Source organism: Sus scrofa, chromosome 5 (assembly GCF_054392235.1).
Source record: "Sus scrofa isolate SSC_HxYL_T2T_F1_AM1 chromosome 5, Sscrofa_HxYL_maternal_Yorkshire_Landrace_v2.0, whole genome shotgun sequence".
NCBI classification, from domain to species: domain Eukaryota; kingdom Metazoa; phylum Chordata; class Mammalia; order Artiodactyla; family Suidae; genus Sus; species Sus scrofa.
In genome coordinates this window covers 19,839,819-19,862,054 of record NC_139387.1, presented here as the reverse complement: position 1 = coordinate 19,862,054, position 22,236 = coordinate 19,839,819, and the positions used below count along the sequence as shown (strand labels likewise).

Here is a 22,236-nt window from a genome sequence, read left to right as displayed (position 1 = left end):
TATTGGAGCTGACATTTGAGCAGATGGCTCAGGCAGAGAAGGTTCCAGCTATCATGGTGGCTCTCGTCATGACAGCCACTGCAAGAAGGAGGTAAATCTACCTTTAGCCAGGTGTTTGTTTTGCAAAGAAGGGGTTCAAAGTCATGAAAACAGGAGCGTTCACAGGGGCCACTAACTGTGCATGAGGAACTACCGCCATAGGGGTGAGAAGTCCAGGCGGGGGTGGGAGGGACCCTGGCAGAGAAATAGGGGTGGGGCTGGAGCCCCGGGATCTCCCCCTGCAGAGACAGCAGAGGCCCCGCCTGCAGACACCCCGATCTCGGCCACCTAAGGCGGGGGGAGGCAAGATCTACTGGAGGCAAGGGGACTGCGAGAGGACCACAGAGGGGACAGTGAGGAGAAAACGTTAGGGACCCTCACTGGTACAATGGACCGGGTATGTTCTGTCATGTCACCTGCACGGCTTGGAACTCTAACGTGATCCTTTGCTAAAATACATCTTCCAGCAAAGTTCAGTGTGATCTGGGCCAGGGGAGGGTGGCAGCCAGGGACAAGGATAGTATTAAAGCAGAAGCTGTGCCCCTGGCTGGCCATCTGAGGATTCTTGGATGAGAAGGGCGGTCAGCCAGCAGATGCTGAGACCTGAGAGCTTGTGAGCCCACCGCCCAGGGGTCCCTCTCTCCCGGGACACCCCCACGGCCTGCGCCGTCATTTCTGGGTTGCCCTCTGCTTGAGTAGAACCCATTCTTGGGTGGTTTCCTGGGAAAATGTGCAAGGCGGGTACACGTCCTGGGTCTCCATGGAAGACCTGGTGGGCTGCAGCCTCTCACTCCTTCTCCCCCGCAGGACTGAGAGCCTGGGGGCGTCCTGACCTCCGCTCTCCTCATGGCCCTACCCTTCCCTGGGCCTCCCTGCGGTTGCTCTTGACCACAGGGGTGGGCGCCTTCCTCAGGCTCCCGGCTCTTGCTGTTGTGCTGCCGGGAAGGCTTTTCCCACCTCTCTCGTTCTTTCTCACTCTGATCTTATCTCAAACATCACCTTCCCAAGGACCTCACTGAACAGTTCGACCTTCCCCCTACACCGTCCTCCCTGTACCCTCCCTGTTTCCCTGCTTTGTTTTTCTTTCTTTTTCTTTTTCTTTAGGGCCGCACCTGCGGCATATGGAGGATCCCAGGCTAGGGGACCAATCAGAGCTGTAGCTGCCGGCCTACACCACAGCCACAGCAATTTGGGATCCAAGCCACATCTGCAACCTACACCGAATCTCACTGCCACGCCAAATCTGTAACCCGCTGACTGAGGCCAGGGATCAAACTTTCATCTTCATGGATACTAGTCAGATTTGTTACCACTGAGCCACAGGGGGAATTCCTGCTTATCCATTCTAAATGTAATAGTTTGCATCTTCTAACCCCAAACTTCCCGTCCATCTCTCTCCCTCCTCCCTCCCCCTTGGCAACCACAAGCTGCTGTCTACATCTGAGGGTCTGTTTCTGTTTTGTAGATAGGTTCATTTGATACCCTTTTTTTTTTTTTTTTTTTTTTGCTTTTCAGGACCATAGCTGCAGCATATGGAAGTTCGCAGGCTAGGGGTTGAATCAGTGAATCGGAGCTACAGCTGCTGGCCTATACCACAGTCACAGCAACACCAGACCCGAGCTGTGTCTGCAACCTACACAAAAGCTCAAGGCAACTCTGGAACCTTAACCCACTGAGCAAGGCCAAGGATGGAACCCGCATCCTCATGGATACTAGTCAGGTTCATTTCCGCTGAGCCACAACGGGAACACTGATATCCTCCTCTATTTTAAATTATGTGTATAGCTTATTATTTCCCTCACCTCACGGAGGCATCCTCAGTGTCTGGAGCAGTGCCTGGCACAGACTAAGTGCTTTACAACTGGTGGAATGAATGAAACCTAGCATCCCTCAGTCCCCACTGAAGACTGGTGTGTGGCTGCCAACCTACCTCTCCCTCCCCACCCCTGGGGACCTTCTGTGAAGCAGGTATAACCCTTTCATGCACCTCCAGTCACCTGCCATCCACCCTACCTGAGCTACCCGCATGTACCCTTGAACCTGGGCATTACCTGGAACTCCTCCATCTGGGCCAGTGTTGGGACTGGCTGTCTTGGGTGCAGTTGCCTCCCAGATAGACTGTTACAGTCAGAGAAGTGAGAATAAATGAGAGTCAAGAAAGAGCCTGGGGCCAGGGTGGGGGAGCAGCCTCCTTCACCAGCAGGTCTGGCGGGGGCAGAGGCTGAGCCAGTGAAATAGATTTGGAGCAGGGTGGGAGGAGGTCAAGGCCAGTCAGTTCAGGTTAAGAGACTGTGAAGAGGTCGAGCAGGTGGAGTTCCTATTGTGGCTCAGCAGGTTAAGTACCTGACCAGTATCCAAGAGGATGCAGGTTTGATTCCCTGGCCACGCTCAGTAGGTTAATGATCCCGTGTTGCCTGGAGCTGTGCCATAGGTCTCAGAAGAAGCTCGGATCTAGCATTGCTCTGGCTGTGGTGTAGGCCAGAATCTGCCGCTCAGATTCAACCCCTAGCCTGGGAACTACCATATGCCGCAGATTCAGCCCTAAAAAGAAAGGAAAAAAAAAAAGAAAGAAAAAAGATGTCAAGGAGTTCCCATCATGGCTCAGCGGAAAGGAATCTGACTAGTATGCTAGTATCCAGGAGGACTCAGGTTCGATCCCTGGCCTCACTCAGTGGGTTAAGGATCCAGCTTTGCCATGAGCTGTGGTGTAGGTCACAGGTGCGGCTCAGATCCTTGCGTTGCTGTGACTGTGGTGGCAGCGACAGCTCCAATTCGATCTCTAGCCTGGGTACTTCCATATGCTGCAGGGGTGGCCCTAAAAAGCCAAAATAAAATAAAATAAAAATAAAAGACCACTCCGGCGCCCATGGAGAGTGGGTGGGCCGAGGAGCACGGATGGACGTGGGGGCTGGGTGAGAGCCGAAGCCAGGGGTGGAGATGGAGTGAAGCTTTCTCAGAGATAGAATGCGCCATGTGTGGCGATGGACGGGCTGTGCAGGGGCCGCGCAGGGGAAGGAAGGGGTGCCTGGAGGACAACGGCTTGGGAGGAGGTGGTACCAGGCCCTGGGAGCAGACAGGCCAGGAGTGAGGATGCTGTGCTTTCTCCTGTCTCGTCGCTCTCCCTGTCGCTCATTAAGCTCCTGCCGCACCAGCCTCCTTTTGGTCCCTTAGACGCTCCAATCTCATTCCCACAGCGGGACCTTTTGACCCATTGTCCCTCCGGCAGGAACACTGTGCCCCAGCCCTTGGCCGGGCTGGGTCCGCCTCCTGGCCAGGTCTCCACCCAGATGCCGCCTCCTCGGAGAAGCTTTCCCTGACCACCCCCACCCCGCTGCCCTGTTGTGTTATTGCCTGCAACCTATTTGTTCACTCGTCCATCAGAGGCCCCCTCCTACCAGAAGGTAGGCTCCGTGGCAGGGGTGTCTTGGTCTCATATACCAGGTACTTTCCAGCGACTGCTGAGTCAGTCATTGCCAGACGGACCAATGCATTAAGATGACGTTGTTTGGAAGCCAGGCTAGGCTAGGGCTGCAGCTTTCAGAGCCATGGCATGGAGACGGCGATTTAAGCTCCAGGAGAGGCAGAGAACACCCAGGGCAAGAAGGCAGGGTAAGGAGTTCCCCTCATGGCTCAGTGGTAATGAACCCAAATAGCGTCCATGAGGACGCAGGTTCGATCCCTGGCCTTGCTTGGTAGGTTAAGGATCCGGCGTTGCTGTGAGCTATGATGTAGGTCACAGAGGTGGTTCGGGTCCCACATGGCTGTGGCTGTGGTGTAGGCTGACAGCTACAGCTCCAATTCGACCCCTTTTCTGGGAATTCCCATATGCCACGAGGGTGGCCCTAAATAGGCAAAAAAAAAAAAAAAATGCAGGGTAAGAGAAAGTCTTCAGACCATCCTGACACCTTGGGCATGCAAGCTTTGGGCAAGTTTACAGGAGGTGCTAGTACAGGACCCTCAGGGAGAGGGGAGACAGGGAGGAGGCAAAGCAAAACACCCCACCCCACACAGCTGGGAGCTGGGGAGCTTGGATTCAACCCAGGCTGGCTCCGGGTGGGGGGACAGCACCCCCCCCCCGCGGCCCGACAAAGTCTACATCAATCATCTCAGTTTCCCTAGGTGGGTGTAATCCTTGCCCCTCTTCACTAGGAGGGAGAGGGTTAGGGACCCAGAGAGGGCGGACTCAGTATCATGCTGGAGCCCAGTTCTCAGCCTCGCCTCTCCACCTCACTGAGCTTCTTCTGCACCTGTCACGGAAGCCACCATGGGGACAGCTGTGAAGAGGAGGGAGAGGTCGGCAGAGGTATGAGCGGCCAGGAGCCGCTGAGAGAAGAACTGTAAAAGCAGGTTCAAGAATTCACTCCGGGTGGATCCTGACTCGCCAGTGCCGCCAGAGTAGACAGAAGCCACACTGGAGAGGATGGAGGGGTGAGGACGCGGGACAAGCACGCGTGGATAACTTTGGAGAAGTTTGGCTGCAAAGACGAGACAAGACACGGATTAGTAACTGGAGGAGCCTTGGGTGCAGAGGACGGCTATTTTAAGGTGGAAGAAACCCGAGCGTGTGAAGTTGGAGCCAGCAGAGAAGGAGTGGTTAAAGGAGCATTAAGGAAACTAAAGTGAAGGGGGTGGGGCGCAGAGGAATCAGAGGGGGTCCTTTCTCAGGGACCCGTGGAAAGCCCCTGCCTCCAGAGGTCTGGAGACAGAGCGGAGGGATTCTTGCCCCAGGACGCCCCCTTTCGGTGAGAAGTAGGAGATAAGGCATCTGAGCAGAGGGAGGGAGGGGCTGGGGGCGGGGCAGAGGTGAGAGTGGGGGCGGGGCAGAGGTGAGAGTGGGCGTGGTTTGCAGGAATTCGGCAAATGGGCGGGAGAGAGCTGCCCAAAGCAGAGAGGGTCCTGTGGGGTCTGGTGACCATTCTTGGGGCCATCCGTCCGCCCGGGGCGCGATGTTCTTTGGGGGCACCCAGCAGCCATCCAGGGCCGAGGTTCTACCAGGAGGGCTCCCCTGGAGGACTGAGGTCAGGCAAGGGGCGAGAGGGACTGGGGTCACCGGCTGCGGAGTCTGACCTGGAGAAGGAAGTGGGGGCGGGGAGGCGCCGACGGATGGGGAGGAAGTAGAGACCAGTGCAAATGCTGGAAAGCGCAGGGCGGAAGAACCGAAGGTGTGACCCTGAAGCCTCTGAAGGAGGGGCTTCGGGAGAGGAGCAGTTGGGCGCTGTGTCGAGGTTAACCGAGCAGCCGAGCAGCCGTGGGTGTGGGCAACTCGGCTGAAGCCTCAGCCCTGCCGGCAGGAGGCAGGCCTCGCAGAAGAGGCTGCAGCTTGAAAGCGAAGCTTCCAAGGAAGATGAGGGGTGTGTGTATGTGTGTGTGTGTGTGTGTGTGTGTGTGTGTGTGTGTGTTGAGCATTCACACTTACAAAGGAGTAAACTGTAGAAAAAAAAAGCCCACCCTGGACTTCCTGTCGTGCCTCAGTGGAAATGAATCTGACTAGTATCCATGAGGATGCAGGTTCGATTTCTAGCCTCCCTCAGTGGGTTAAAGGCCCGGGGTTGCCTTATGTAGCAAGAAGCCTCCTGCACCCCCTCCCTCCACATCTCAGCCTGCAGGCCCCATCCCAGCACACCAAAACCTGAGGGTGGGGAGCACAGAAACTCCTTGCTACCCCCAGTTTCAAAATCCATCATTCCCTGGCTCCCAAGATAGCCCACTCCCGGCTTCCCTCCCACCTCCCTGGGCGACCCTCCTCTGCGGCCTTGCCAGCTCCTCTTGTGTCCTGCCTTTAAGTGGTGGCCCACTGAGCTTCCTCCCTTCTCATCCCAACCTGGTCCCTTCCCACAGCTCCATCTGTCTCTAGCCACACGAGGGCCCAAGTCTCTCTTCTGAGTCCCAGTCCCATACACTAATTGCCCACCTTGGATGTGCTTCAAACTTGACACACCAGAACCGGACCCATCAGCCACCCATTCTGCCTGCGCACCCCCGCCCCCTGCCCCCAGCCTACAACAGCCACGGGTCAGTTTTCGGGACACCCACCCTCTGTTCTCCCAAGGACTGAAACGGGCTTAGATCTGGTGAGGAGATGACCCCCTCCGTTAGGCCCTGTGGTTTGGGCTGTCTGAGTAGAGTATGTGATGGAGGCCTAGAACATTCCAACCGCAGCACAGTACTTCAGGGTTAGCACCCAGTTACAGTTGCTCCCCGGGTTTGGCCTGAGACCTGGGAGATGACCCCCACCCCATTCCTGATAGATGTGAACCTGAGAGACCACAAAGCCAACATCCTGCCTCACATGGAGGCTGAGACTGACACACGCACACTTACCGTGCCAGGCTCTCTACACACGTGCGGCTCTCATGTCATCCTAACAAAAGAGGCCCTAGCTCAGCCCCACTTTTCCCCACTTGAGAGAGGAAGGATTTGAGCCACAGAGGGTTAAGCATCTTGCCCAGGTCACATGGCTAAGGAAGATGGTGGGCATTCAAACCCAGTCCTGTGATCCCAAGTCCTGCTCCAACCACTAGACCACCCTGCCAGAGGCCCACAGAGGCTGCAGACCAAGCCACAGGAGGCAGAGGGACCAGGCCTGTGCTCACTGCCAGACCTGAGTCACAGCGGGCCCGAGGCCAGAACTACCCCCTCAGCCTTGCAGATACACAGACGGATAAATTCCCCTCTGCTCAAGCCAAATATCTTTCAGGTTTCCTGTAAATTCAGACCAAAAAAGTCCTAACTGATAACACCACCCCTCCGTAGGTGGCAGGCACCGCCACCCCCAGCCACTCAGGCCAGGAGCTGGGCTTTCATTCTCCCCGACCCCCTCCCCCTCATCTCTCACATCCAACTAGTGATCAAAGCCTGAATCCCAAGCATCACCGGGATCTGCCCCTTTGCTTTCCATCCTAGTTCAGGCCGCCATCATTTTTGCCGGTTTTGACCACAGCCCCCTTGCTGTGGCTCTACCTCCAGCCTCCTCCCAGCCACAGACCTACCCCCAGTTCCCTAAGATCCAGATCTTACCATGTCACTTCCCGGCTTAAACCCTCCAGACACCTCACTGCCCCCGGGGTAAATTCCACCCCCACGGCCACCCCTCTGGTCCCACGTGCTGTCACACCCTGCTCTACCCACCTGCTCCCAGGGGACCGTCAGCCCCTTGCCCCTCTGCACCTCTGCCCAGAAGGTTCTTCCTCCCCATCTTCCCCTCCTGAATGCCTCGGTACCACTTCCTCTACAAGCTGAGCCGGTCACTCTCTTGGCTCTGTCGACACTGGGCCCTTCTAATGGTCTTCGTTACCTTTATTATTCTTTTTTTTTTTTTTTTTTTTTTTTTGCCACTCCACAGTATATGGAGTTCCCAGGCCAGGGATCAGATCCGAGCCATAGTTGTGATCTAAGCCACAGCAACGCTAGATCCTTAACCTACTGTGCCGGGCCGGGAATCGAACCCATGACCCAGCACTCCCAAGAAGCCACCAGTCCTGTTGCAACACAGTGGGAATTCCATCTTTGTCTGCTATATTAACTTTAGTTTTGGGAGCTCTTTACTGGACGGTGAGCTCCTTGAGATCAGGGTCCCTGTCTCATTCTTCTCAACCCCAGAGCCTGCATGGCACAGAGCAGTCTCTCAATAAACACTCATGGAGGGAATTCCCACTGTGGCTCAGTGGGTTAAAAACCCAGCTAGTACCCATGAAGATGCGGGTTCGATTTCTGGCCTTGTTCAGTGGGTTAAGAATCCAGTGTTGCCACGAGCTGCAGTGCTGCAGATGTGGTTGGAATCTGGTGTTGCTGTGCTGTGGCTGTGGCTGTGGCAGGCAGCTGCAGCTCCCATTTGACTCCTAGCCAGGGAACTTCCATATACGGCAGGTACAGCTCAAAAAAAAAAAAAAAAGAAAGAAAGAAAGAAAGAAAGGAAAAGAAAAGAAAAAAGGAAAAAAAGGAATAAATGAAGTGTTCCCAGGAAAAGGGTGGGTGGTTCTACCTTTCTTCACTGGGGATGGCCAGCCAGGTTCAGAGAAAAAAATAATGTCATATAATTACAGTGTAGAAAGCCTTTTATCTATAGACAAGCACATAATATATTTCATCCTCATGATATTGTTGCCTCATGACATTTTACAGATGAAGAGACAGGCTCAGGAAGGCTTACAATATAGAATTTAGTGCGCATACTACAAAATCCATTATCAAGGCACAAGCTCCCCCACCAGGCTATGGGTTTCAGAGGCTAATACATCAGCGGAATGAAGAGATGTTCTTGTGCACACTGGCCACAGGGGGGCAGTCGAGTGTCGGCGTGAGAGTCGCTACCCACCCTTGGAATGATTTGGATCTGGGTGTGGAAGAGGAACAGCCAGCACTGAGGAGAGACCAGGGGAGAGGGGCCGTGGCCGGAGTTGCTATTTCAGGATCTGCCAGAAACAGTCCAAACTGGAGTGGGTCCCGGGATTACCACTAATCCCAAGAGTCAAGAGCTGGAGACATAGACTGTATACCCAAACTAGCATTACCAGCATATTTAATAACAAGCCACAGGAAGTGATGGGGCAATGGCAGGGCATTGCTGGAGCACCCAAGACCTCCAAATGGGGGACAGTACCCACGGCCCTCAGCAGGGACAAGTCACTGGTCTGTCAGACCACAGCTACCCTGCACCATAGATGGGGACAGGGGCTGTGCTTGTGTCCTCAGAGGTCCAGCAGACAGGGGGCCTGGTCAACATCTACTATACTGAGCATCCTGGAGGGTGTGTCCTCTTCCGTACCCAGGACACACAGCAGTTGCCCCGGGGACCACTCATTCCGGGAGCGCTGACCTCCCAGACCCACTCCATGAGCACTTCAGGAGGATGGTTGGAGCCAATCAGAGGCAGCAGCTGAGTGCAAGGATCCCAGGCTGAGGTCTCAGCACAATCCAAGTTTCTCCCAGGCTGTCATCTGCACCATGCAGGGATCGAAGGTCGCAGGAGTTCCCTGTGCGGCCGATGGGCTGGAAGGAGACCTCTCTGGGAGGCAGAACACGCGAGGCTCGGGAATCTGTAACAGATAGCCGCCCCGTCTTTGCTGGGAAGGGAGTTCGGAGTGAGACTCCGGGGCTAGAGGAAGGTTAAGGCAAGCTGTCCACCTGTCTGTGCTCCCAGCCTTTCCACCAAGGACAATGCAGCTTAATGGAGTTTCTGGGGTCCAGATGCCTGGCCTCACTCCATGGCACTCAGTCCCAAAGCCATCCCCCCACCTCTCACTCCCAGACGGAGCCTGAGAGATGATGTGACAGCAGCGCCCTTTTCTCAATTTTCTAAATTCTTTTCCTCCCCACTCAAGTCTGACAGCCTTGACCAGGGTCAGAGTTCCATAGCAAACATCTCAGTATCTTCCTGCAGGAACACTGAGGTCCCCAGCACATGCCATGGACCAGCTCTCCAAGCACCGAGCTGAAGAGACAGCAAAGGCAGGAAGTTGAAGAAAGCCTTTGCCTACCCCCCTTTTCCATCCTCCACCCCACACTCCTGCCTGGGTGTGAGCAGACACCATGATGCTGGGGGCACAGCCCTTCCCACTATCAAATCTCTCTACACTCCTAACACCGCCAAGACTGGAACCCAAAGGCCAATCCAGGTCAACACCTCAACCTCTAATCTCTCTGCTCTGTCCACTTGGATTTTTTCCCAAAGATGTATATTCCAGTGGACCCTCTGAACTGACCCCCAACCCTTAGGTTCAGGCCAGGAAAGCTGAGCCTGGCTGGCTGGGGAGTTGCTGTGGCATCTGGATGGCCATTCCCAGCAGCAAGAAGGTGTCTACCAAGGCCACTAGGAAATAGGGACAGGATAAGGGTGGAGGAGCTGGGGTTCCAGTCCTGGAAACCATATTCCAAATGTGTGTATGTGAAGATTCATTCTTTTGGGAAGAGCAGCCATATTTTGCATCCGCATCGCCAAGAGTGGTTGAGAAATGGGGGGAAAGGGAGGACAGAGCAAAAGGGGCAGCCCAAGGGGTCCTTGCCACTCAGGGGCTATGCCCCTCCTCCCTGAGTGCGGAGTCCATCAGGAGTCCCAGGGTCTAGCTGTCATTCACTTGCGCGTGTCACTTTCTTCTGAGTTTCCCCATTTGTAAAATGAAGGGTTCCCAGTAGACATGGAGACTCCATCCCAGCCGGGGAAGGAGAAAAGAGCACAGGACAGAGAGAAGGGAGGAAGGACAGAAAAGCAGCCAAATGTACGGGGCAAGGGGGTGGGTGACCCTTCCCCAGGACACACCAAAGAGACACGCACGCACGCACGCACGCACGCACGCACGCCCCCCTCACCGCCCTGGCCAGCCCTCTCTCCCAGGGGGTGGGGGCAGCATGCGGGAGGTGAGAAGTCCACAGCTCAGCAAGGCCAGCGTGGCACAGCTGCCCGGGATTAGCACCAAATCCTGGGCTGCTCTGCGCAGGATCACACGTCGTCAGCTTCACAGCTGCTTAGCTGCACCCTGCCCACTCTGTCCCCTTCCCCTCCCAGCCCCTGCTCACACGCTCGCACTCACTCCCTTCCTGAGGGAAGCTGGGACCCTGCCTCTGCCAGGGCAGGCAGGGGAGGGGATCCAGAGGGGGAGGGGCAAAAGGGGTCAGGGGCACCCCCAGTCAGCAGCCCCGCCCACACAAACCGCCAGGGAGCCCCCAGGGACAAAGCTGAATAGAGGAGGAGGCACAGACAAAGGCTTCCATCGCCAACCCTTTCGGCTCTGCCCTAGGCAGCCTTGGCCTAGAATTACCTTGTCTTTAGGCCACCCAGGCCCTTCCTTCCAGATGGTTCCCGTCTTTGGAGAGACAGAGGCAGGAGGGGTCAGATGGAGCCCCCGCAGCTGGGAATCCTCAGTCCCAGCTCCCCAGAGCATCGTGCTCCTGAGGCCCTCCGGCTGTTAGGAACTTTGTCACCTACGCCCCCCACACACATCCCAAAGCTCCTTGCCCTGGGCCACATGTGTTCCCCCGACCTGATTGGGAGCTGGGGGAGGAGGTCCCCTCCCCATCCCCCAGGGTCATCCAGGTTCTGTCCTAAAACCCGACCCACACTCCCGCACCTGCTGTCAAGACGGTGGCCACGGTGAGGAATGTCGCTCAAAGCCTGCTCCCGGGAAGGAGAGGAGGGGAGGAAGCAGAAGCCAGGGGCCTGGGTTGTCGTGAGTTTCTCTGGCCGCGGCTCTCAGCCTCCCGGTGGGAAGGGCAGTGGTTGATACCAAGACGGACCTTGGCTAGGTGGGTGGGGCTGGAGCCAAGCAGGGTGGCGTGGGTGGAAGGAAAAAGGACTCACGGCACCCTGTGGCTCCTCCAGACTCTCTCCTCTTTGATCCGCCCTGCCTCCCACTCTCCCAGTTACAGTGACCTGGAAAAAGACCACGGGTGGGGGCGCCAGAGACGCAGGAGAGACGACGGGGAGAGGGAGGCAAGGGCGGCCTCTTCCCTCAGATCCCGCACACCTGGGGTAGCCGCAGGCCCTCACCCCGGGGGCTTCCAGAGGGAGTCGCTGAAAAGCTGGGTCTGTGGCTGCGCCCAGAGTCCGGTCAATGCGGACCTTGCTGCCCCTGCGCCCCCAGACCCGCAGCGCTGAGGCGTTCACCTGTGCAGATTCTCACCTGTGCATTCGCGCCCGCAACTCAGAAGGGCGTCGGGGGCCGCTCCCTTAATATCGAGCACGGAGCCTGCGGGCAGCTCGGAGGAGGCGACCCCCGAACGCAGCCGGGCGCCTAGGAGTCGTCCTCGTCGTCGTCGCCTCCGCTGGCGCCACCGGGCTCGGTCTCCCGGGACGCGCGCAGCTCTCGGGCCAGCAGCGCTGTCAGGCCCTGGGCGCGGAGCAAGAGGCCGGCGCCCAGGAACAGGATCCCGCAGAGCACGAGCAGGGACAGCACGCCCAGCACCGCCGCCTGCACGGCGCGCGGCCCCTCGGGGGGCTCCGGCGGCGCCGGCGGCGGCGGCACCCCCGACTGGTTGCAGCAGGAGCTCAGCCAGGCGGCTCGGGCTGTGACGCCCGTCTGCGAGCCGTTCATGCTTTGGCGCCGGCTGCCCAGATGTGCTTGGGATCGCCAGATGTGCCGAAGCCCAGGCCAGCGGGTGGGCGGTGGCTGAGTCGGGGAGGGGGGCGGATCCCAGGCGCCCTGCGCCCCCGCCCCTTGCGCAGAGAGCTCGGGCCCTTCCTAGACAAAGGGCTAGGGCCGGGGTACAGCTATGGGCGAATCCCAGGGCGGGTGTACTTGTCTCTGTCCAACGGTCCAATGGCCCACACACGCAAATCCGGCCCAGGAACCCAACCAGCCAAACCCAGGAGTCCCGTCCCCAGGGCTCTCCCTCCCACTTGACAAGGAAGGTCAGGGGTTAGCCCCCCTCAGAACCCTGAGAAGACCTTCCAGGAGGCAGCCCAGGTGCTGGCTAGGGTACTGCCCCCATTAAGTGGGTCACAGAGCAAGCAAGGGCCATCCCCACTCCCGGACTTTCTGTCCCCTGGCCAAAGGTCAATACTGCTAGGTGGCCTAGGGGGCCCAGGGGGCCACTTGGACAGGAGACAAATAAGTAGCCTCCAAAACCTTAGTGATGCATAGCCTTCCTCACCCATCATCCCTCTTGGGAGCCTCCTGGGGTTGGACAAGCAAGCCAGTGCTCCTTGGTCCCAAGGCAGCAAGATGGAGGGCAAGGGGACTTCAAAGCCTGTCCCCCATTCCTTTACTCAGACCCCGGAGGTCAAGGAGAGTTACAGACCAAGGGGAAGGCGTAGATTTGAGTCTTCGGGGCCCCTGTCCTGATCTTGAGTAAACCAGTCCCCTACCTGTGGGAAATCACAGTTGCCAAAAGGGATGGAGATGTTTCTGAACTGTCCACTAAGGGGAGCTTGCTGCTAACTGGGTGTCCCACAGCCAAGCCAGGAGCAGTCTGGCTGCAGAAAAGTAGAAAGTCCGGGGAGGCTGGGATGGGAGAAAGACCCTCCCACCTAGGTCTCCTGAAAATTCCTTTAGCAACCCTGAGCTCTGTTCAAAACAAAGTCACTCAAAACATGTCAGAAGGGATGAGCTGATGGCCTCTAGGAGGAAAAGGCCCCCAAACTGCAACAGGCCAGGTAGGCTCACACACACATCAAGGACTTGCTGAGAATAGACCTTCCCCATCTCCAAACCCCTGAAGAGTACCTGAGTTCTCCAACCTCCTCCCAATGCCCCACAGGTCAAGGGCAGGACATCACAAAAGCCCTCATGAAACAGCACATGGCCAAAAGCAGCCTGGAATGAGAAAAACATTCAAACGCTTCCTGACCATCCTAGGACCTACCTGCTCCAGGACCATGGACAAGACCCCCAGCTTATTTTTCCCTTAGCGCCCAGGGTTCCACACCAGTCTGGTTAGAACTGGCCCCGATGTAACCCAAAACGTTGTAAAATACGCAAGAACAGGAGTTGTCTTGTGGCCCAGCAGGTTAAGGCACTGGTGTTGTCACTGCAATGGCACGGGCCACTGTTGTGGGGCAGGTTCAATCCCTAGCCTGGGAATTTTGGTATGTGGCGGGCAGAGCCAAAAAAGCAAAAAGAAAGAAAACATGGAAGAATCAAACAATGAAAAGCACACACTGGGGTTCACTGATTTTGAGCACACTTGCCTAGAAATTCACATGAGTTATCATGTCCTAACCCTGAGCTTTCTAGTGCAGGAAGGGGCTGTGTGTCTCTATGAGACAGAGGAGAGATGCTGTGGCGCTGTCCGAGGCAAAACCAGAGAGTATAAACTGCGGGGACGTCACAGCTTCCTTGGGGAGGGAGGCGAAATAGCGCGGTCATATCCAAAGGCAGCAGATCCTGATCTGCATCCTCATTCACGGGCCTGACCATGGTCACAACTGCTTATGAGAATGTCCAACAAAGTACAAAATCCGTCAGCTTTAATCTACCTTTAATCCCATCCTCCCACCCCGGCATCGTGGAACAATGGCCTCAACACACACCTGTGTCGTCACAGGTCTGCCAGGTGTTCACGTTTCAGGGCGACACCAGCCCAGGCAGAGATGGCTCCAGCCAAACTCACATTCTCACCTTTATTCACCATCCTAGTGATGGCTCCTCTGTACAATGAAGGAAAGGGGACCCCACCAGGGGTGTGGAGAGACGGTGCAGGCCGGACTTGACTGCCAGTGAAAGTTAAGAGGATGACCAGAGTCTGGCAACCACAAACAAGGAAGCCAGGGGCCAACCTTCCAAGTCGCGTCAAGGACCCAGAGCAGGTTCCAGGGCCCCAAGGGCCTAAGAGAACCATCCCCAGAAGCCTAAGTCCACAAGCCATCGAGGAGCACCCAAGGCCCCCGGCAAGGCCTAGAGGGCCAGGGTGTCTTTGATGAGCCTGCGCATGGTGGTGGTGACCGAGGAGCCCAGGGCATCGGTGATCTGGAAGGAGATCTTGTAGAGGTAGGGCTGCACGTCCCGCAGGCCCGTGTCGAACACGTTGTCCACCTCGGACTGCGTGGGCATCTTGGGCAGGTACTCATGCCGGTTCATCACCTCCACGATGTTGATGATCTTCTCGCAGAGCTTCTCGCCCACCTTCTCCCGGCAGATCTGCCGCTCCTGCTCCGTAGCCAGGGCCACCACGTGCACCTTGACTGTCCACACTTCCCAGGGGATGCACTCATCTGAGAACGGCCAGCGAGACTTCTTCTTCTGATAAAACTCCAGGGACATCTGCCCCAGCCCATCGCCCCCGGAGTTGCGCAGAGCATCCTGGGGAAGGAGGAGCAAGAGTGAGCAGGCCTAGGAGCTCCCACTGTGGCATGGTGGGTTAAGAATCCAACTGCAGTGGCTCGGGTGTGGGTTTGACCCTCGGCCCGCACAGTGGGTTAAAGAATCTGGCACTGCCACAACTGTGGCTCCATTCAATCCCTGGCCTGGGAACCCCCATATACTGTGGGTGTGGCCATTAAAAAAAAAAAAAAGTGAGCAGGCCAAGGCCTCTGAGGGCTTCTCACCCTGTGAAAGCCTGCTTCTGACGCCCCAAGGAATTGTTTTCCTAGCTTCACTGGTCCTTCGGGAGGGCAAGGAATGAGATCAGAGAGCAAAAGATTTGTGTGAAGTGAGAGCAAAGTGTCGGCATAAAGTTGAGTGGTTCAAGCAAACTGACAAAAGCTGTCTGCTGGCCCAACTCCTCCAGCTTTGCTCAGAAGGGACCTTTCCAAGCACTGTTCTGGGCCAGGCACTGTACACACACGATCTTGCTCCGTCCTCTCAGCAACTCTGCGCGGCAGGTACATCGCCTGCATTTTAACTGAGGCAGAGGGAGGCTCAGAGTCGTTGGCAAGCTGTCTTGCTAAAGTCACAGGCTAGTAGATGATGGCACCAGGTCTGAATCCAGATGGTCTGATTTCAAAACCCTTGCTTTTTACCTTCACTGGAAGGGCCCTCCTTCTCCTTCCACAACCCCTCCCCTTTGGCTCTCACGCTTCAAAACATTCTCCAAAACCACCTTCTCAACAACATCTCCTCTCCAGGCAAGCGCTATCTGCCTTCTCCACGGCCAGTTAAGCCCAATCCTACTTCAGTCACTTGATGACAAGCTAAACTCATAGTCTCTAAAGAAAAGCCCAGTGATCCTTGAATAGAAAGAAGCCAAGGCACAGAAGGGGGACGGGAGGGGAAGGACAGACGAGACCTGGCTGCTTCTCCCTCTCTCCTCTGAGAAGCAAATGGGGCCACGGGGTCCAGCAATTCCGCCTATCCCCCCATGGGGCACGCTGGCCCCACGCTCCTCCTCCAGTGCAGCCGAGACCCTAAAGCACATTTCCATGTGAGTCACGGCCAACTCAGAGGCTAAGGACACCTCCCTCAAGTCCTAATCTGCCCCCCAGGGATTAAGTCTCTCCTTCATGGCCAAACCAAGCTCAGTAAGAATGGCTACCACTTTGTAATGCTCCTCTGCACCAGCTGTCAAAGTACTTGACATACGTGACTCATTGAATCCTCACGGTGCAAATACCCTATGAGGTGGGTATGATTATCATTCCAATTGTTTTTTTGGGTTCTTGGGGGTTTTTTCTGTTTTTTTTAGGGCTGCACCTGTGGCATATGGAGGTTCCCAGACTAGAGGTCGAACTGTAGCTACAGCTGCCAGCCTACACCACAGCCACAGCAACGCAGGATCCAAGCAGCGTCTGCAACCTATACCACAGTTCACGGCAACGCCAGATCCTCAACCCACTGAGCGAGGCCAGGGATCGAACCTGCAACCTCATGGTTCCTAGTCGGATTCGTTAACCACTGAGCCATGACGGGAACTTCAGCATTCCAATTTTATACACAGTGAAACCGAGGGCTGGGAGGAGGTGAGTCACTTGCCCAAAGTCACACACCTGCTAGGTGGGGGAGCCTGGCTCAACTACTATGCTCCACGTGCTCACAGGCATCTGGGGGACAGAGGGCTGAGTACCACTGCCTCCCTTGAAGGGGGACTGGGAAACTCTTATGAATGTGTCCTTTCTGGGCTTGGAGGGACTGAGGGGCTGGGAGACAGACGTGCCCAGTGTGGCCTGGAGAGGGTCCACACCCTGCAGAGATCACACCATACCCGGCACAGGGCAGGGTGTCTCTACACGTCTATGGAATGGAAGTCAGATAGACACCATCTGCCTCCAACCCCAGGGAGGGTACCTTCAAAGAAATTCCCTTTGTTTCTTTACAATTTGAAAATATGCGCTCATTGAAAGAGTGATGCAGCACTATTCACAATGGCCAAGACATGGAAACAACCTAGATGTCCATGACAGAGGAATGAATTAGGAAGCAGCGGTACATATACACAATGGAATACTACTCAGCCATAAAAAAGAACAAAATAATGCCATTTGCAGCAACATGGGTGGAACTAGAGATTCTCATACTAAGTGAAGTTAGTCAGAAAGAGAGAGACAAATACCATACGATATCACTTATATCTGGAATTAAAATATGGCACAAATGAACCTTTCCACAGAAAAGAAAATCATGGACATGGAGAACAGACTTGTGGTTGCTGAGGGGGAGGGGGAGGAAGTGGGATGGACTACGAATTTGAGATTAATAGATGCAGACTATTGCCTCTGGAATAGATGAGCAATGAAATCCTGCTGTACAGCACTGGGAACTACATCTAGTCACTTATGATGGAACATGATAATATGAGAAAAAAGGATGTGTACATGTATGTGCGACTGGGTCACCTTGCTGTGCAGTAGAAAATTGACAGAACACTGTAAACCAGCTCTAATGGAAAAAAAATAAATAAAAAGAGTGCACTGCAACACTGAATGAAACCAAAATTAAAACTCACACTCTCATTCCTCCCTCCTGAGGCAACCAACATTAGCAGCCTGGTGTGTCCCTTCCACCCTTCTCCTCGCCCTCACAGGCGCACACAAACACGTGCCACACTCCCCAAGGGACGCTCCACTTGGATGGCAAGTCCCTGAGCCCAGCCACCCTGCCTCCCAGGGCGCTGCATGTGGGAAGGGTCCAAAACTGGAAGCAGAGGCGGAGAGAAGGTGTCAGGAGAGAGAGAGAAGGTCAAGAGCACGGGGCAGGGTAGGACGATGCTCACCCCAGGGGCCCTGACCGCCAAGGCTGCCAGGGCGTCCTGCTCTCCCTCCTTGTGTTTGTGTGTTTTGTTTTGTTTTTTATCTTTTTAGGGCCGCACCTGCGGCACATGGAGGTCCCCAGGCTAGGGGTCAAGTCGGAGCCACAGCTGCCAGCCTGCACCACAGCCACAGCAACGCAGGATCCAAGCAGCACCTGTGACAGACACAGCTCATGGCAATGCCGGATTCTTAACCCACTGAGCAAGGCCAGGGATCGAACCCATGTCCTCATGGATACAAGTCGTTACCACTGAGCCACGACGGCTCCTTCCTTGTGTTTTTACGAGGCTCCCTCACCTCCCCCAAGCCCAAACCCTCCTCACCCACAGGAGCTCTGAACTCGCCTATTCCTTTGAACCTAACACGCACACCCAGGAAGGGTAGGTGAGCAGGAGGAGGGGCGCTCAGGGGGGCCCCCTGCAGCCCACTGCTCCCCCGCTTACCCTGAACTCTCCGACCACCTTGCGCAGAGCGCGGTCCAGCTCCTCGGAGGAGACGCGCACGTAGGTGAAGTCGATGAAGTCGCAGTCGACATCCTGGGTGCCCACAGTGCCGATGGAGTAGGTGCCCTCCTTCTTATAGTGGAACTTGCCTGTGCTGCGGTGCAGGAGCACCGTGTGCAGCACGGCCAGCATGGCCTCCTCCACCTGCCGCCCCTCCACGGACACCTCCAGCACCTCCGAGCGACAGTTCATCTTGTAGCCAGTGGCCCACGCTGGGGCCGGGAACACAAATACAGACGGGGAGCTTCACCCCCTCCCAGGGGGGCTACCCTGCAAGAGGAGCCAGGGCAGAATGCCGACACCTTCTGAATGACCCTAGTGTCACCTGTTCCCCTCCCAGGCCCGGCCCAGCCCCTGCCGCCACAGTCCTTCTCCGCTTTGTGGCAGCAGCCACTGGCAGACAACCTTAGTCTCCCGGGAGCAGCGAGGGGGAGAGCATCAAAAGGACTAGTCCACACACCGGCCAAGGCTTGAATTCCAGGACGGTACTCATTGCCGTTTCCAGCAAATGCTCCCTGTGCAACACCTGTCCGTCCCTGCACTTGAGAAGCTGCCAGGATGGAGGAAAGGCAGGGAGGCCAAGCTTACCGTAGGGCTGAGACTACCGGTGGGAGCAAGAAAAAAAGGAAGCCTGGACTCTGATTTCTTGGGACCTTGAATGACCAGATGAAGGCATCTGGACTCTGTCCCTAGGGCAGTGAAGAGTCAGTGCATCACTGTCCAAGACTGAATCTGAGCATCCGAAAATTAACTCTGGCTGACAGGCAGAGAATGGCTTGTCACTATTTTGGGGTCACAGGCAGCTCTGAGAAGTCAGTGAAAGCTAAGAAGACTGGACTTGAAAACCTGGCGGAAAGACAGACACCAAATCTCACATGTTTCCAGGGCTATCCAGACTCCGAAGTAAAATCTTGCCAATTTAAGGCAGAAAGGCTGGGCAAGGAGTCCAGTTAGAGGCCGTTACCATAGTGACAGTTAGAGACAGAGCCCAGTGGGATATGGGAGAGTGAAATGCAGAAGGTGAGGGTTTTCACGTCCAATGGTCCTGGGTTTGAATCTTGCTCTGTGACCTAAAGCAAATCACTCAATCTCTTGGAGTCTATTTCCTTACCTGTAAGTTTGGATCATTGTGAGAATTAAATAAAACACAAGTAAAACACAGTAGAATAGCAGCAAAGAGCAGCAGGTTAGAACCCCAGCTCTGGGAGTTCCCGTTGCAGCTCAGCGGTAACAAACCCAACTAGGATCCATGAGGATGTGGGTTCAATCCCTGGCCTCACTCAGTGGGTTAAGGACCCAGCGTTGCTGTGAGCTGTGGTGTAGGTCGCAGATGTGGCTCAGATCTCAAATTGCTGTGGCTGTGGTATAGGCCAGAGCTGTAGCTCCAATTCGACCCCTAGCCTGGAACTTCCATATGCCGCAGGTGCGGCCCTAAAAGAAAAAGCGAAAAACAAAAGGATCCTAGCTCGGCCAACTGCTCACTGTGCGATCCTGAGCAAGCTGCCTAACCCCTAGGTGCCTCAGTCTCCCTAGTCTATTATAAAAAGGGGACATGTTGACATAACCTTGTAAATACTTCACTAAACATTTTTTTAAAGGGGGAGAGATGATATTATCAATAGCTACTCTGAAAGGGTTGTCTCCAGGATTGGATCCGTGAGCATCAGTAAAGCCCCTAAAGCAGTTTCTGGCAATTAGGAAACAGAAAGTATTAGCTGCTATAATTATGACATTGTCATTGCTGAGAGATGATGCCAGGCGACAGGACAGGACTGGTGACAGGACTGGCAGAGGGAGTGGGAAGGAAAGAACAAACCTGAGCACCAGAACTTCATCAGGGACTAAGCTATCGACCCAGAAGGACAGAGAACAGTCAAATTTCTTAGTGGAGAGGGTTTGGTTTACATACCTCCCCTGACAGGGAATTCACTACCTCTCCCAGAAGGCCATTCCGTGTTTTCAAAGTTCTACTCAGTGATTCCTCCTATTGAAGGAATCCATCTCTCAGTGCTTCAAACCATCTCAATTTTGGTATCAAGAGCCACGCGGAATAAGTCCCCCTCCCCGTTTCCACAAAGGAGCCTTTCAGATATTCAGAGGCAACTCTTCCATCACCCTCTCACCCCTTCCACATGTTAAGTCTCCAATCCCCATAAACACGCCAACTTGACACCATATCTTACCTCCTCCGAGTCTGGAAGCTCTCTTCAAAGTATACTTGTTTGTCTCTTTGCCCCCAAACCCAGGGCAGCAGTCCGTGGACTGCTCGGAGATCAAGCTGGCTCTGTCTTTCCCTTGGTAACCAGCCCACAGCTACCTATACTATCAGGTATTTTTCCACAGGTATTCATCTCATCTCTCCAACTAGGCAGACAATTCCTTGAGGTCAGGGACTGTATCCTACTCATCACTGGAATCTCAGTACATGGTTCCAATACAAAGGAACTGCTCCATTCATCCTGACCCGGAAATGGTTGCTGGTTTGGTTTCTTCTACACGCTTAGGATGAGCAGGACTCTCTTGCTGTTTCGGCCCTCTAGTTTAACTCCACCCAGCAGCTGCCCAGCTAAAGACTCGCAGCTCTGGTCCAGCTCCTCTTTCTTCCACAATTTCCCCCTCTTGTATCCCCCACAAACCTCCCAACAGGCCATACATCTCTTCGTTTCTGCCCCAAACCTAAACTCTTCCTTCAACCTCAGTGCAATTTGACTCCACTCCTTCAGGGAGTCAGTTCTCAGCCACCTTTGGTCTGCACAGAGCTTGTCTGATCCCTTAACCCCCAACCACGGCGAGCAGAGGATTTCTCCAAGGCAGGGCCTGAGAAGCTCTTCTTCCCTCCAGTCTCCCCAGTTCCCCGGTCTGCAGAGCACAGGGGCAGAGGCCGACTGATGCCTTCTCTGGGCCAGGCTTAAGTCCAGACCACGCCATCCTTACCTTGTGCGGACAGGCCGGAGCGCGGGTCACTCAGGCTGGATCTTGCCCTTCCTCCTCCTCACGCGCAGGTACGCCCTCCGCAGGTACGCCGCAATTCCCGTGCGCGGGAAGAGCCGCCAAGAGATAAGCTGAAAGCAAAAACACAAAGTTATTCGTCTCCGCATCAAAAGGCCCCGGCCAAAGGCAAGAAAGACTTCCCGCCCGAGTCGCGTCTGTCCCACCGCCACTCCCCTCGAACCTCTACCGTCCAGGGACGCGGGAGGAGAGAACTCCTCCAGGTCTCGGAAGCGGTGCCCCGCGCCCAGCCTGGCCAGGCCCGGGAGTTCGAGGTGCGCCCGCGCTCGCACAGGAGAAGAGGGCAGACAGCTGGAAGGGTCCCCTACCTCTCCGAATCCCCGTCCGAGGCCCGCGGACCAAGCAAAAGCCCGGGCGGCAGACGCCAAATCCCCTCGGCAGGCGGTGATGCCGGCGCCGGAAGACCTGACCGGGCCCCTGCAAGCCGGGCCGGTCCCATCTGCTCCGTCGGCCTCCGGCGGGGGCGCAAGCACGCCTCTCTGAGCCCAGACAGCAAGATAGCTAAGATTATCGTTCCACCTCGACAACAGCGGACAATAGAGCTATTTTATGATCTATAATTTGAAGGCTATCTTTTTCTGCATTATCTCTTGGGTTTTAAGATTTGATAATGAGACGTATCCCCCCCGCATTTGGACGAGTCCATTCACTCCTACCTCCGAGAAAATTGCGTTTCGGCTAGAACATCCCACTTCCGCCATAGAGAAGAGAGGGCAAGAGAGGCCTATTGAGTCTGTGCTGCCTCCCTAGGCTGGGAGGAGTCATCGGCGGCGAGCCCCTGGGGTACGGAGACTTGGTCCCCTGCTCTGGGTCAGAGGTCTGGAAAGGGGCACTAATCCCCCAAGACGAGGGGCATGCCATTCGAAGGGATGTCCTGGAGCTGAGCTCAGGCCAGTGTGCTGTGCATCACGCTGAGTGGATGGCAACATTTTACCTTGTTCAATATGCGTGACACACAAGATCCCCTGGCTCCACAAAGATGCTGGACAAAGGGGCTTCACCTTACTCTGTTATCTCCACTTCTTGGTGCTCTGCTATGACCAATCTGGTGAAAGTTCTTCTTATAAAGCT

The 22,236-nt window shown here is 55.5% G+C and overlaps 2 protein-coding genes and 1 pseudogene across 5 annotated transcripts; 1 reads left to right on the top strand and 2 right to left on the bottom strand.

The window, feature by feature from the left end:
- Window positions 1–8,075: 8,075 nt before the first annotated feature.
- On the bottom strand, window positions 8,076–12,088 carry SMIM41 (small integral membrane protein 41). Of its 2 annotated transcripts, none has more exons than XM_085025039.1 (2): window positions 11,655–12,088; window positions 8,076–9,074 (listed from the first exon to the last, which is right to left on the bottom strand). In XM_085025039.1, the coding sequence occupies exon 1, from the start codon at window positions 12,063–12,065 to the stop codon at window positions 11,766–11,768; it is 300 nt and encodes a 99-aa protein (XP_084881165.1). In that variant the 5' UTR covers window positions 12,066–12,088; the 3' UTR covers window positions 8,076–9,074; window positions 11,655–11,765. The 2 variants fall into 2 exon arrangements, 1 of the variants encoding a protein (XP_084881165.1); XR_014845398.1 differs by lacking the exon at window positions 11,655–12,088 and adding an exon at window positions 11,103–11,324 and having other exon boundaries at window positions 8,703–9,074.
- A 1,845-nt stretch (window positions 12,089–13,933) lies between these two features.
- On the bottom strand, window positions 13,934–21,554 carry ATG101 (autophagy related 101). 3 transcript variants are annotated; one of them, XM_021091675.2, is made up of 4 exons: window positions 21,474–21,554; window positions 21,091–21,218; window positions 18,097–18,458; window positions 13,934–14,771 (listed from the first exon to the last, which is right to left on the bottom strand). In XM_021091675.2, exons 3-4 carry the CDS (start codon window positions 18,346–18,348, stop codon window positions 14,367–14,369), a joined length of 657 nt encoding a protein of 218 aa, XP_020947334.1. In that variant the 5' UTR covers window positions 18,349–18,458; window positions 21,091–21,218; window positions 21,474–21,554; the 3' UTR covers window positions 13,934–14,366. The 3 variants fall into 3 exon arrangements, with proteins under 3 accessions (XP_020947334.1, XP_020947333.1, XP_084881164.1); XM_021091674.2 differs by having other exon boundaries at window positions 18,097–18,426; XM_085025038.1 differs by lacking the exon at window positions 18,097–18,458.
- On the top strand, window positions 19,168–21,802 carry LOC146403184 (uncharacterized; annotated as a pseudogene).
- The last annotated feature ends 434 nt before the right edge of the window (window positions 21,803–22,236 follow it).